Raw genomic sequence first — 15,333 nt, 5'->3', positions numbered from 1 at the left:
ATATCCTGGTATCAGAGTGCACTAGAAAGTAAGCTCATCAAAGCTTTCCTTCTTTACCCTGTATCCCTTAGTGCCTAGGATGGTGTCTAATGCATAATATCTCAAAAGATGAAAGTTGAAGGTATGAATGGATAAGTTAATAAGGAAAAAATTACACAGACTATCAGAACTGGAGGGTCTCTAATTCAAACATCTCATTTTTTCGATGCAGAAATCAAGGCCTAGAAAGAGTAAGTCACTTTCCTTAAGTTAAGAAACTAATTTGAAAGACTCAGAACTTGATTTCAGGTCTCTTCTGTGTTCTCTTCTACAACATACTACTACTTGTACAAATGTTTTTTAAAGCACGTTCATCAACTCCATGATTTCCTAAGGATTCTACCCTCTTGATTTAATTCCTTAATTGCAAGATATTGCTCACAAGTATAAAATAAAGGAAGTTAGGAATACCATTAGCCCTATAGAATGAAAACTCCAGGAAGATAAGGAACTGGATGTCTTGTTCAGTTCAACATGCCTGGCACTTAGAAGGTGTCCTGTAAATATTTGCTGAATAAGTGAATATATATTGTTTCCTTGTCATCCATGAGCAAATTCTTTACAGATGATGATGGCATAGATTGTACTTTCACTCAAATGAAAAACATTTCAATAAAATTGCTCAGTGAAATGGTACTCCCTTTTTACTGAGCAATCTGTAAAATGGGGGGAAATAACAGTATTCATTTAATAGAACTGTTATAAAACTGAAAAGAATTAATACATATGAAGCACTTATCTTGAAGCTTAATACATAGCTAATGCTCAATAAATGATAGCTATTAGTATGAATATTCGAATCATATTCACATAACAAAGAGATGAAAGAAGCCAAGGACAATAAAAAAATTGTTTCATGCTTTACTCTTTGTAAAATGTCCCTGAATGCACAGTTTTCTATGTGCTTTGAAATATGTAAATTCTCCAAGAGCTGTGAGTTATACATAGCATCCAAACATCAGAGATGCTTATGTGTATGTTTTGTAGAGAATTTTCTTGTGAAAAAATGGCAGACAAGAATTAACCTTCAGGTGAACATATGATGATTATTTGTCAAATATTGCTATATTTAACTATTTAGAAAGATTACCTTTCCACAAGTTCTTGTCCATTCCAGCACAGGGTGTCATTTTCGGCCACAGGGCTATGGCTGCAGATATAGCCAGGCAGAGCACTATAGAAGCTGATGAAAGATTTCAACTTCTGAATTAGTTCTCTGAAAGAAAAACAAAACATCTGTGCATAAGAGGCAAGGAAACCCAGTATGAGAAAAGTTTAATTTCCTTATCAGCATGATAGAAAGGCTCTGCCAGGCTGATTAGTGCAATAAATGATTTTTAAAGACATTCTTGGCTACAAGACCACAATTTAGTTTTTTTTTAAATCAATAAAATGATATTAGGAAAAAAAAGGGTGTTTGCCATATAAGGTACTATTCCTATCAGAAGGATGATTTAATTCCAACATCCATTTTCTAACACGTTCGGCAGCTTCCATTTTTTGTTCGGAATGGTGTTACCTACGTTCTCAAAGGTGCTGATTACAAGGCACACTGGAGCACTACATATCTTTTGGTTTCTGAGTGTAATTGAGTGCATTGATTGTAATTTACAATGCTATTACCCTAGAGATGGCCCCTTTCCATATAGGCTCTGGCTAATGGTTGCAGATCAGAATCACAGGGTGCTCAGAACAGTATAAGCTTTATGAAATTCTCCTGGTAATATAGTCAGAGAAACTCACATCTGCTATAGGAGGAAGGCTTCTTTGTTCTTTGTCTATATATTGTGGTTCCTGTGAGGGGGAGGGAAAGTCAGAGGGCTCTATTTTATTATTTATTTGCTTTGCTTTTCATGTTATTTATGATAAGACAAACGTGTGCGTGTGTGTGTGTGTGTGTGTGTGTGTGTGAGAGAGAGAGAGAGAGAGAGAGAGAGAGAGAGAGAGAGAGACAGAGACAAACATATTATATATGAAAATATGTATACACACACATCAATACCAGCAAATTTTCTTGCCTCTTTTCTTGTTTCAGCTGTACATCTATATACAAAGTGACACCATAAACTGGAGAGAAGTGAACATGTTTATAAGAAATATTTAAATATCTATGTATAGATGTCCAGTGGTAAACAAACAAAAATAAAATACACTTTATTTTCTAAAGTAATGTCCCTTACAGAAAGTTAAAGTGCTCTTCACATCCAAATCTACCCTAAGTCTATACAAAGTTTTTGAAGACTCTGGTGAGGGAATTTTCTGGTAGTGGAATAATTATTCAATTCTGTCTCCAGGCTAAGAATGGATGGGCCTGATGTATAAGCCTCTGGATACAAGCCTCTGGAGGATCCAGAAGCTTGAATCTCATTTGGACACTGGTGGAAATCCCAAGCTCAGAAATGCTATCTGAGGTTTGTTCTAAGATCTGCCCAAAATGGTGGAAATGATCATCTTGTACTTAATGCCATTTTCCATTTTATTACCATAGAACTATTCATTTCATCTAATGACTTGAGTGAGGGGTAAAACAAGAACAAACTAGCTCTCAGCACATGTTCATAAAGACTAAGATCACAGGAAAGCCAGGGTGATGGACAGAACAACTCACGAAAGGTTATTGGGCTATATATAACTCCTGATACCCCAACAGCTGCTGCCTGCTGTGCCCCTACTCCTCTCACAGACTACTCCTGGTGTCTGAGTACCATCAATCTTCAAAGAGAAGAGGCTCAATACAGAGCTCTGAAAATAAAAGTCAACATTAGTTTCTCACAGAGGAAAAAGATGGGTTCAATTAACGGCTAATAGGAGAGATGCTCTGTTTTACAAGGTAATAATACAGTCCCCAAGAGTGGAAACTGAAAGACTAAAGGCTGAGGCGAGTAATTCCCCCCACTTCATGAGGAAATGAAATGTGGCCATTAGTCCATGGGAAACCATGGTCTTCTTTTTAATGAAAGACTTTCCCTTAAGGTCTCCTCCTACCTCCATACCCACTCTGATTAACATAACTCAGGGCAAGAAAAATCGAACCCACAGCAAGGCCTTCATTTGATTTCCCAAGAAGCTGAAAATAAAAATACCCTGGTTTTATCCCTTCCTCCCAACCCTTGTAATTTTCTTAGCTGAACATAAACATCATTGACAAGTTGAGGAAGATCCAGATGAGGTTGGATTTAAATGTCAAGGGGATGAGGAACTGCAATAAACATAAGACCTTCCACCTTAGTATGGAAGGATATTACTTGGAAGAGTGAAGGTAAAAATCTAATAAAACCACAAGGAACCTGGATAGTGTAACACAGTCTTGGGTCATCACATTCTAGAACTCAGGGAAACTCTTAAACTTGAATGAGGTAACGTAAGAGAAATAAAAGGTTATACTACTTCATAGAGTATTCTTTACCTTCCCAGGACATACAGAATGGACATATGAGACTTACTTTTTTACAACTTACTTCTGAATTTATTGTTTTGAACTGATAACACAGTTTCATTTAACAAGCATGTTATAATTATGGTTCGGTTCTCAGAACAGCCTCTTCAATCCTGTGATGAGTAATAGCTAAGAACACTGATTTTAGAGTGAGTCTGACACAGTTGATTTTTGAGTACCAGCTACTCCCTCACTTTTTCAGCTATGAAAAATTCCAACTTTCTCTGAGTTTCAGTTTCCTCATCTGTAAAAGAAACATAATGATAGCAACTATCTCACAAAGTGTTTACCATAGAACAAGTAAGAAGAGTTGTCCCTCTGTGATGTTAACCATGGCCAATATTCATGACCATTGTCATGAATCTATAGACTAGAAACACATTATATATATGAAGTATTATTATATTCCAGAAAAACTTAGGTATGCAGGATAATTTTTTTAAATTGTTTCAGACAACTTCATGTGCACAAGATAATTAAAATCCCTCATCTCTTGATGTGGGTATTAATAAGCACAACCATGTTCTCTCCCAACAGATGTTTTTCTGGTATTATTTTTCAAAGACTAGCTAGCTTAATACACACACACAGGCAGACAGACATGTGAGGTACAGTGACACACACCTGTAAGCCCAGACACTTGGCTCAGAAGGCTGATTCAAGGAAATAGCAAGTTCAAGTCAGGATTGAGCAACTCAGCAAGACCTTATACCAAAATAAAAGAAAAAGACCGGGCATGGTGGTGTACACCTGCAATCCTAGTGATTCGGGAGACTGAGGAAGGAGGATTACAAGTTCCAGACCAGCCTCAACAACTTAGTCAGGCCTTATGCACCTGAGCAAGACCCTGCCTCAAAAAATATATAGAACTGGGGATGTGGTTCGGTGTTTATGCACCCCTGGTTTCAATCCCTAGTATCCAAAATATAGAAATCAGAAAATGAAAACAAACAAAACAAAACAGAAATAAAAAATGAAATGGGCTGGGGATGTGGTTCAGAGGTTAAGTACCCTGGGTTCAATCCCTAGTACCAAAAATAAATATATAAACACAGAAAGAAAGAAAGAAAGAAAGAAAGAAAGAAAGAAAGAAAGAAAGAAAGAAAGAAAGAAAGAAAGAAGAAAGAAAGAAAGAAAAGAAAGAAAGAAGAAAGAAAGAAAGAAAGAAGAAAAGAAAGAAGGAAGGAAGGAAGGAAGGAAGGAAGGAAGGAAGGAAGGAAGGAAGGAAGGAAGGAAGGAAGAAAGAAAGGCAGGCAGAAAAGAAAAGAGAAGAAAAATGTCCAGGGATATACTTCAATGGTACAGTGCTCCTGGGTTCAATCTCTACTAATATAAAAACAAATACACACACACACAAACACACACACACACACACACACACACACACAATCTAGCTAGCTAATGGACTGAGTAAACTTCTTGATTAATGTGGTATGGAAACAAGGTAGTGGTGGTGGCCCTCATAGGGATTTGTGTCTAAGAATTTAAGAATCAGACATGAAGGGCCAAGATGAAGTCAAAATAAAAATATCAGAGAATTACCAATCAAAATTACAATGAGATACCACTTCACACTTATTAAGAAGATTATAATGGAAAACACAGACTACAAGTGTTGGTGAGGATGTAGAGAAACTGGAAACCTCATATATTGCTGGTGGGAATGCAAAATGGTACCACCACTGTGCAAAACTACTTGGCAGGTCCTTGTGAAGTTAAATGTAGAGTTACCAAGTGACCCAGCAATTCCACTACCAAAAAGGATTGATACAAAGTACTCAAACAAGTACATGTCCACAGCAGCTCTATCAACAATAGCCAGAAGGTGGAACAAGATAAATGTCAGTTCTCTGATGAATAAACAAAATGTGGTATATACATTCAATTGAAGATTATTCAGCCTTAAAAAGGAATAGAATTCTGACACAGGCTACAACATGGATGAACTCTGAAAATGCTCTGCTAAAGGAAAGAAGCCAGTCATGAAAAACAATGTATTATATGATTCCATTTACATGTAATATTCAGAATAGGCAAGTCTATAGAAATATAAAGTAGATTTGTGATTGTTTCAGGCTAGGGGAAATAAGGGGATAGGGAGACAATAGATGAAAGGTATAAGATTTGTTTTTGAGGTGATGAAATATTTCTAAAATTGATTTTAATGATGGTTGCATGCATCTGTGAATATACTCAACTGATTGAATTATGTACTTTAAAAGAATGAATCATACGGCATGTGGATTTCAGTAAAACTCTCACCCTGCCCCTCCAAAAATTGGGTACAAAAGAGGTAAGAAATATGTCTCAGAGAAAGAGAGGCTTGTCTTCTGTGCGGGAAAAGATGTCCATTGGAAGAATGGAAGGAGGCAGGAGAACTTGGGGAAGCAGAGTGGGATGGACATGATAAACATACAGTGAGCAATGAGAAGGGAAACTGTAAGATCTGCAACTGTAGCACTGTAACATCTGTAAACAGTGGTTACATTATATTTCTTCCTTCATCTTTTATAAAGTCTTTTGATTTTCTCTTTCATTGTAAAAGAAATATACACTCACTGTGGGGAACTTAGAAAATAAAGAAAGGTAGAAGAAAAAAACATTTATATCCCATCAGCTAGAGTTAATTACTGTCAATATTCAGGTATATTTCCTTCTAGACTTTTCACTTGAGTAAAGTTTCACATTAATTTTTTGGAAACTTTTTTTTGGCAGTGCTGGGGATTAAACCCTTGTGCATGTCAGGCAAGTGCTCTACCACTGAGCTAACTCACCAGCCCCAAACCTATTCTTCTTCATAGGTTTGTTCACTGAGTTCTTTCTGGTTCTCTGTATCTCCATTAGAAGTCACATAGAATCAAGGTGGATTTGATTGGAAAGGAACCTCAGAATAATGGAATAGGGACTGCAGGTGTGTAGCTCCGTTGTAGAGCATTTACCTAACCTTCCTAGCATGCATGAGGGCCTGGGTTTCATTTCTAGCACTGCAAAATAATTTTAAAATAAAACAACTGTTTTTGAAAGAATTCTTTGCCTTGTAGGATGAAGTAGTACCCATCTGTTGGAGAACAACACAGCTACCAAACTGCAATACCTTAGAGTCCCAAATGGCAGTGTTGTTATAGCGCATGCCATTCTTTTATGCAAACGCTTCTGCATTACTGTGGGAAAATGAACCTTGGTTACCAAAAGAAGCTTAAACTCTTGAAAATAAACCCAGACACACTATTTTGGAGGACAGGAAAAAAAGACTTTCTAAACTGTTGGAGAGTCAATGAGCTTTTCAAAGGACAGTAACAACAGGTGATAATGTCCTCTGACACCATGGCAGCAGAGTGTGACAGGAGTAGTTTACCCCCTATGGAGTTTACTGTGCCTCTCTCATTTGTCCTTCTCTCTGTATTTTCCTGCCATTCCTTCCTAAATTAACTTCTGTGTGAGAAATAAGTATATTTTCATCTTTTCTTAAATAAAGCTTTATATCCCCTCTCTTGGAATTTTAAAAGGAGAGATGCCAAATCTTTCTATTTTAGTCTTTATAAAGACACCTGAAACTAAATTAAGTGACATATTAATTATCCATGTTCGACTCAGTGCAGATTTTTCCTTTGTGCTAGTAGCCCATGAAGACAACAAAAGAATATCTACCCATTAACTAAGGCAGTCTGTTCAACTGAATTGTTTCTAGAAAATATGGACAATTAGTTGCTTGAGATGAGAAAGCAATTTGATTGAAGGGACTGTTCTTTGATTCTAACTCCAATTTATTCTAAATACTAAAATGCCAAACATACCATTGCCATATAAATAGTGGAGCCTGTGGTTCTCAGGACAAACCCAACATTTCCTTCTGGCAGTCTGCTGAGGAAAAAGAGTCTCTTCATAGAGGTTCCCTTTCAGTCGGTTAAATGTGGATCTAAAGGATAGGGCTCCTTTGCATGCATGAGCCATTTTGAAATATTGCAGCTGGGCACACGTGATCTTCCCTGGAGGGCTTCCATCATCCTAGAGAGGGGCGTCCTGGTCTGTGGTTATGGGGGAGGGGATTGCCTTTGCTTTCTTGCAATGATTTGCTTGGGCAGGCATCAAAGCAGTGCTAATTGGAAACCACTGCAAATAAAAACAGCCTTTCATCCCTGACTGCAGACCCTGAACTTTTTTTTATTATTATTAAGGTTCTTTTTCCTTAATGTAAAGTAATAATGTAAATAAGCTCACTATTTAAAAAAGAGTTGAAAATGCAAAAAAAAAATACATAAAATCAAATAACTAAGATTGGAGTGGTACAAAATCATGCCTAATTCTGCTGGAGGGAGCCTTTCAGTGTGACCTCAAACAACTTTCTGCACTTCTGAAGACTAGAATATTTTTTCTCATCTTGTTCCCTCTGCCTGGAACACCTTCCTTTCCCTCTTCCATCTGTTGAATTTCTACTTATTCTTGGGGCTGAACTCAAAAGCTACCTTTTCCCATAGCCTTTCTTGACTCTCCCAGGGGAACTGCTAGCTCCCCCATCTGTGATGCTTCGACTCTTGTACATAACTCTGTTTTGGCACTCACGCCCAACATATGAAATTATTTATTTGCATTTCTGTCTCCCTAACTAGAGTAGGAGCTCCTCCTAACTCTTACACAATGCTGAGCATCAGATGGTGATGAAAAATATTGAAGGTAGAGTCCTATTTAAGACAGAATGACTTGTACCAGACCTTAAACTTGTTCATTCACTCAGGACATTTGTGGCTTTGGTCAGAGGACAGAAGGCTTTCAAAGCTGCCTAGCTGAAACTAGAGAAGTAGTGCAAGGGGAAGTGAGAATAAGCACTGATTTTGGATAAGGGAGCTGAGAACAGCTTTTGTTCTTTTCTTTCTAGGTCATTTACTAGTGTCACATAATCCATTGCTCCTTTAGACCAACTCAGAGGGGAAGGAGAAGATGTATAGGGCTGTAACACATAAACATAATTTCACAAGAGGGGAGGAAACGTGATTTTATCACAGGTTATCAGCTGGACCAGAAGCTTACATAGATGCAAGTTGGACTATTTGACTATAGATTTGGGATTTAGAAAATTGGAAGATATTGCTCATGTTTTCTACAAAACAGTATTTGGGCTATGAAAATGACAAGGGAAAATGACAGCATCACAAGGGAAGTGGTAAAGGACACAGTCAGGAGAACCAGGGATGGAGAGGCTAAGGTGTGCTAAAAATATTGGAGCTGGAAGGGGCTGTGAAGATCTGATTGCTTCTATTTTGATTCTCTTACGTGTGCATCTTGTTTGGCCCTCGCTGTTTTAAATTTGAAGACAGATATTTTCAATACTTATCCCTTAAAGGAACCCTGAGTGCCATATATAGACCACCCGTTGAGTATAAAATCGCCTTTAAATTGAACTAAGCTATTTCTAAGATTAGTTGTGTGTTGCAAACTACCCAGTTGGGGGCAGACAAAACAAACAGATGACTTCTGAGTGCTACCAAAGGAATCCTGCATTTCTTTGTGTGTTGTTATTTTAATAAGGCAAAGGGCTTTTCAAGTCATAATCAGATTCGGACAGCTCCCTCACAACCTCCACAGATTGAATGCTGCAATAGGGTTCCTTTAGAATGATCATATTTTTAAGTACTGAGGACAGAGCTTGGGCATGGGTGGGGGGAGTGCTGGAGGCACACATATATTTTTCTGGACAGTGTGAAATGCTGTGCAGAACACACTGAGTAATTTATAGAGGTACTAACGCTCTGCTGAAATAAACCCTTCTGATAACATCAGATTGTAAGGGGCAGTGCATTTAGCAAGAGATCATCTTAATCTACACTCCTTTCATCTAAGAAAGTTTATGATTTGAAGGAGTTGAATGAAGTCAGACACTCTCCTGTTGTTTTATTCACTCATTCTGTTAGAAAACTCAGAAAAAAGGCTACATATTAGACTCTAAGCTTCAGCTAGCAAAAAAAGATGAGGAACATCATGAGGCAGGTTCATTCTCCCAACACCCAAAGAAGCCCTGTCTAACTGACACTTACTCAAGTCTATGGATTTTGGTGATTTCTCTTTTATTTGGGGTTAGCTACAAGTTCAAAAATGACTCTAAAAAAGTGTTATACCTGGTTGTCCAGACAATTTTTCTTTTCCCTGGAAGATCAACACCCACATACTCCTTCCTTGTATGGTAAATGGGACAGAGACCATAACAGAAGCCATGGCAGTAAGGCCTTGATACACCTCTTACTCATAAATGTATCTAGATTGACAGGATAATGTCTGTTTTTGAATTTTATTTATTTTAATTGATATATAAAAAGTGTGCATACTGACAGAGCAGTTTCAAAATGGGACTGGGTTGGTATGTTTACTTTGAAAACTCTCCACATGTGATTCTGTTACAAATTCATATGTCATCTCCTTCACGAAGCCTCTACTCTAACTTCCTTGGGTAGAAGTTCTGTCCTTGTACATAGCTTGCCTCTGTACTCTGGAGTTCTTTGGCTTTAGTACTCATACAACTATCTTTAGAATTATTTGTATTTAAAGTCTACTTCCCCATTAGACTGAGTTGGAGAACAGGAACTGTTTATTGATATTTTCACTGTCCAGTATATATTATAGCACTAATAAGTTTTAAATAAATTCTTGTTGAACTGAATATATATAGATATAGATATAAGATGTCTACCATATATCTATATCTACATATACATATGTATTCACTTCAGTTAAATATGAAAGGGGTTTTCACTAGCTAAAAGTTAATGCTTTACATGGAATGAGGTTCATTCCTCAGGAGGTTCCGTGGTTCAGGCCAGGAGTGAAGACACTGGAGAACAATGAACAAAGGACAGGCAGAAGCTAAAGAGGACCTTGATATATGGCCTAATTCTATCTTTCCAAAGTGATAAAAATGTCCCAGAGACCCATAAGCTGCTGAAAAAAATGGTTCTCAAACATAGTGGTGTTAGGAGGCCAGTCCACAAATTCCTTGATACTCCTCTCTTCAAGAAGTAGAGCTTGATTTCCCTCTTCTTGAATATGTATTAATACTCATTTCTAACAAATCTAATATGTCAGAATTAATGGTGTGTCACTTCCAATACTAGGCCATTAAAGATGATACGGCTTCCTATTTGCTTTCTTCCATGGATCACTTATTCTGGGGAAGCCGATCACCATGTTGTTTCAGAGGTCTACCTAGCAAAGAACTCAGACGTCCTTCCAACATGTAGCACTATCTTGCCCAACCTCCAAGCAAGCCATTTTGTAAGTGCCTCTAGTCTTAGCCAAAACTGTAGCTCCAAGCTGGGGGTGGAGCTCTGGGTTCCATTTTCAGCACCAAAAACAAAGAAACAAAAACAAAACCACACTGCAACCCCAGGCAACATCTTATTTTTAAAATATTTTTTTAGTTGTCAATGGATCTTTTGTTCGATTTTATTTATTTATATGTGGTGATGAGAATGGAACCCAGGGCCAGCTATTTACCAGTGAGCCACAACTCCAGCCCCTAGGCAACAAGTTGACTAAAAATTCCTTAGAGATTCTGAGAACCACCTACCTAACAATTTCCATATTTCTGATGGACAAAAACAGTGAGATAATAAATATTTGTTATTTTAAATAATTGCTTTGGGTAATTCATTATGCAGTAATAGGACTATTACAACTGCTTTACAATTTTAAAAATAATTGAGGACCCTCCAAAGTTTTAGTTTATATAGTACATATCTAACAATATTTACTGGTTTAGAAATTAAAACTCAGAAAAAAATAAGGTCTATTAATTTGAAACTATCCATTTTAAATTCATTATGTTAACATAAATAACATTTTATTAATAAATTAATGACAAAAGTAACATTTCTTTTTGCAAGATGTCTTTACTGTCTGGCTTGATAGGAGACAGGTAGATTCTCCCACTGACTTCTATATTTAATCTGCTGCAGTTTTGTTTTGGTTTAAATATATGAACAAACTCAAGCTTCACTCAAATATATACCCTGAAAGGGTCTCTCTGACTCCCAGAGGTTCTCAAATCACACTTGAAATAGGCTGCTATAAGGAAACTAGAAATCCATTAGATTGGAAGTCAACAAGAGAAAAGAAAATAGAACTTTTTGCAGTGTTTCCTTGGGGCACACACTCTCTCTCAAGCTGCGTTACTGCCTTCTTTTATTCTGAACAGTACCGTATAAGGCTCAGAATTACCATTTCAAAATTTATTACAGTAAATAAAGAGGAATTGAATAACTTAACCCAAATCTGAGATGTTACTTATTTTATCCCTTTTTTTTTTTGTTACTGGGAATTGAACCCAGGGGTGCTTAACTAATGAGTCACATCCCCAGCCCTTTTTGAGAGAGGGTCTTACTGAGTTACTTAGGGCCTTGCTAAATTGCTGAGGCTGGCCTTGAATTTGTGATCCTCTTGCATAGGCCTCCTGAGTCAGATTACTGGCATGCACCATAGGCCAGACCCTATTTTCCATCTACAGGCCAAGTCCCTCAAAATCAACAGGAAGAAGAACTCATGCTATCTATTCTTGAGCCAGTGCCAGGTTTAGCTTTTTGGGTATGGCAATTCTCCTAGAGTTGTGATGTGCTTCCCATCTAATTTCTACTGCTCAAGTGTAACCAAGGAATTAGAATAGGGTTGGAGGGAATTTGGATGGGCAGAGTGAGAGTAAAAGGAATAAGAAGCCATATTTTATCCCTTGACTGTCGTTTCAAGAAATATAAACTAGATCCTTCCTTTTATTGTTTTTAAAAGTGTGCAGTATATGCGTGTGTGTGTGTGTGTGTGTGTGTGTGTGTGTGTGTGTGTGTGGATACATGAGTGGGTCTTGTCAGCATGTTTCTGGTGAACTTAACCCTGACCCACTGTTAGTAATGGGAAAAGTCACAAAGCAAGCCATGAAATGGTAACATCTGATTTTATATAGAAAATATTCTGTTTACTCAATTAAAGGGTCTTGAATAGGGAAGTCCATTCCACTCTGTGTTGCTGTTCTAGATATTTACATATGGAAAGTTTACATTTAACTATCACTCAGCTATAATACAATATCTTTTTTCTTTAACATTGACAGATAATGGAATTTAATCAAGCACTCCACTCAGAAGAACTAAATAACATGTATTTACAAAACTTCACTCCAGTGGTTTTTGGTCTTAAACACAATTGCTACTTGTATGCTGAAAGAGAGGGGAAAAAAATACCTCACCTTCTTCGGCTGGATAGGGTTTCTTCATGTTCTACATGAGCAACTTTTAATACTTTCTTGTCAATAAACAGATCTTCAGGATAATAAGCAGATCTATATTGGCGTTGTTGAGAATGGGCACATAACTTGCCAATCTGAAAAAAGAAATGCAATATAATTACATGATACTTTCACAAAAATGATAGTAGAAACAAATTCTGAAATGTATTTCAATTTCCTCCCTGAATTTTCTTTTTTTTTTTTTCTTTATGTACTGGGGTTTGAACCCAGGGGTGCTTTGACACTGAGCTACAACCCGAGCACTTTTTACATTTTATTTTGAGACAGGGTCTCACTAAGTTGCTTAAGGTCTCACTAAATTGCTGAGGCTGGTTTTGAACTTGCAACCCTCCTGCCTCAGCCTCCCAAGTTGCTGGGATCACAGGTATACATCACACCTGGCCCAATTTCCTTGTAAAGAGCAGAACACAGCTATTATTAGAGTAAAAATAAGATGATCAAGTTTTAAGACAAAGAATCATTGGTGGAAAAGAAGGCAAAAGACTAGTGGGAGAGGGAGCTCCATTTGAAAGACACAGCTTATTCAGAGATTTCCCAAGATGATAAATACATTTTTAACTTGAGAGGACACTCTACACAGGCCTCATGCTATTGATAACTTTCAATGACACTTGGTGTTTATATTGATGAATATGTTCACAAAAGGGAATTGAAAAGTTGAGGAAGAATTGTTATACGAGATGGGGGGTGAGAGGTGTCGAGTCGCCTGTTAATAGAAGAGAAGCCTCCATGCACAGAGTGCTCCTGATTCTTATGAACATTTCATCACAAGAATCAAGCTAAGGAAGTCTGAAAAATGTCAGTGTAGTTGTTCATCTGACTTTCCTAAAAATACCCAAGGGAAGAAAGCAAGTCAACCAGTGAACAGTGTCATCAGCTGTGAACCATACATCATTGTGTAAGCCCAGGATTGAGAGTATTAAAAAGTATAGGTACTCAAGACATCCAATCTGCCTGACTGCCTGCCCGCCTTTTCTCCCTGTCTCCCCTTTCCCCTTTCTCTCTCCTGCCTTATAATTCTTTCCAGTCATTCATTCAAAAATGCTCATTGGATATCTTGTTCTAAAACTTCCCTCTTTTACACTCAGGTAACAATAAATTTTTGTTTTAAATGGCATTAACTCCCTTGCTTAGCTCCATTGTAATTGGTTTCTTTGGTTAAATTATTTACAGATTTGTCATTTTTTTCCCTTTCAGACAAAAGTCTAAATGAAATCCCATATAAAGAAGCATGAATATTGGCAGGAGCAGTGGTGTACCCCTCTAATTCCAGCAACTTAGGAGGGTGAAACGAGGATCGTGAGTTGAAGGCCAGTTAGGGCAATTTATTGAGAACCTGTCTCAAAATTAAAAATAAAATAAAAGGGCTGAGAATATGGCTCAATGATAAAGCATCCCTAGTTTCAATTCGTAGTACGAAAGAAAGAAAAAGAAAGGAAGGAAGAAAGAAAGAAACAAACAAACTATTAACTTTCTTACATGTCTCCATCGTACCAGACACTATGTTAAATATTACCATCCACATTTCATTGTTTACTTTCCTTGTGGTACTAGGGATTGAATTCAGGGTACTCTACCATTAAAGTACACCTCCAGTCCTATTTATTTTTTATATTGAGAGATGGTCTTGCTAAGTTGCCCAGGTTGGCCTGGAACTTGCCATCCTCCTGCCTCAGTCTCCTGAATAGCTGAGGTTATAAAAACATGCCACTGTGCCTATATACCACCCCCATGTTATAGATTAAGAAATTGATGTTTAACGAGATTGAGACTTGCCTAAGGGAAATAGGCAGTGAATTCACCTGCCTGACTTTGAACCCATTTTTCTAACTGCAAATCTCATGCAACATTACCTCCTTTGGAGATGATACTTGATTTCTACTTATGTTCTGTTTTTAAAAAATGTCATAGTCCTCAAAAACATAGCTAGTCAACATTGCCAAGGTTAATATATAAATTGTAAACTTTAAGAAAAACATTAGAAACATCTTACAAAAACAGGGTTGTATCTTCATCACTTCTGTTCCTTCACAAAATTCAGACCAGATTTGATACATGATTAGGCACTGTTAGGTGAATTAATTGAAGTGAATTGAAGGAAACTTTTATTATCAGGTCTAGCACACCACTCTACTGATAAGCCATGACTGTGTGGTAATCCTGGCTTCTGGATTTTTCAAGTTGGCCCTGATAGCATTTACTAAATTATCGGCCTTATATAAAGGCATAAATGGCTTTTAGTTTATAGAGTTTTTGAAGGTTTTTCCACATAAATATATTCCCCCCACTTTTTTGCTGTTCTAGGACTGGAACCCAAGACCTTGACCCTGCCCACTAAGCACTATACTAGCAAACTATGCCCTCAATCCCTAAATATATTCTTTTTTGTGTGTTTACAGATCAAACCCAGGGTTGTGCACATGCTAGCGAAGCACTGTACCACTGAGCTACTCCCAAACCCCCTCAAATATAGTCTTAAAATATATGTTTTAGTTGATGGACCTTTATTTATTTACCTACTGCTGTGAATCGAACCCAGTGCCTCATACATGCTAGGCAAGTGCTCTACCACTGAGCC

At 37.4% G+C, this 15,333-nt stretch overlaps 1 protein-coding gene across 1 annotated transcript in view; it reads right to left on the bottom strand.

Annotated features, from left to right (window-relative positions):
- GPC3 (glypican 3) overlaps window positions 1-15,333 on the bottom strand; it is a 414,363-nt gene that overhangs the window by 134,335 nt on the left and 264,695 nt on the right. The window contains exons 4-5 of the mRNA XM_079123994.1: window positions 12,696-12,829; window positions 1,130-1,255 (exon numbers count right to left, since the gene is read on the bottom strand). Coding sequence (XP_078980120.1) covers window positions 1,130-1,255; window positions 12,696-12,829 — 260 coding nt within the window. The remainder of the gene's footprint in view (window positions 1-1,129; window positions 1,256-12,695; window positions 12,830-15,333) is intronic.

This window comes from Sciurus vulgaris (assembly GCF_902686455.1).
Source record: "Sciurus vulgaris genome assembly, chromosome: X".
NCBI lineage: Eukaryota > Metazoa > Chordata > Mammalia > Rodentia > Sciuridae > Sciurus > Sciurus vulgaris.
Note: the sequence above shows the minus strand (reverse complement) of the source record. Positions and strands in the feature narration are given on the sequence as shown.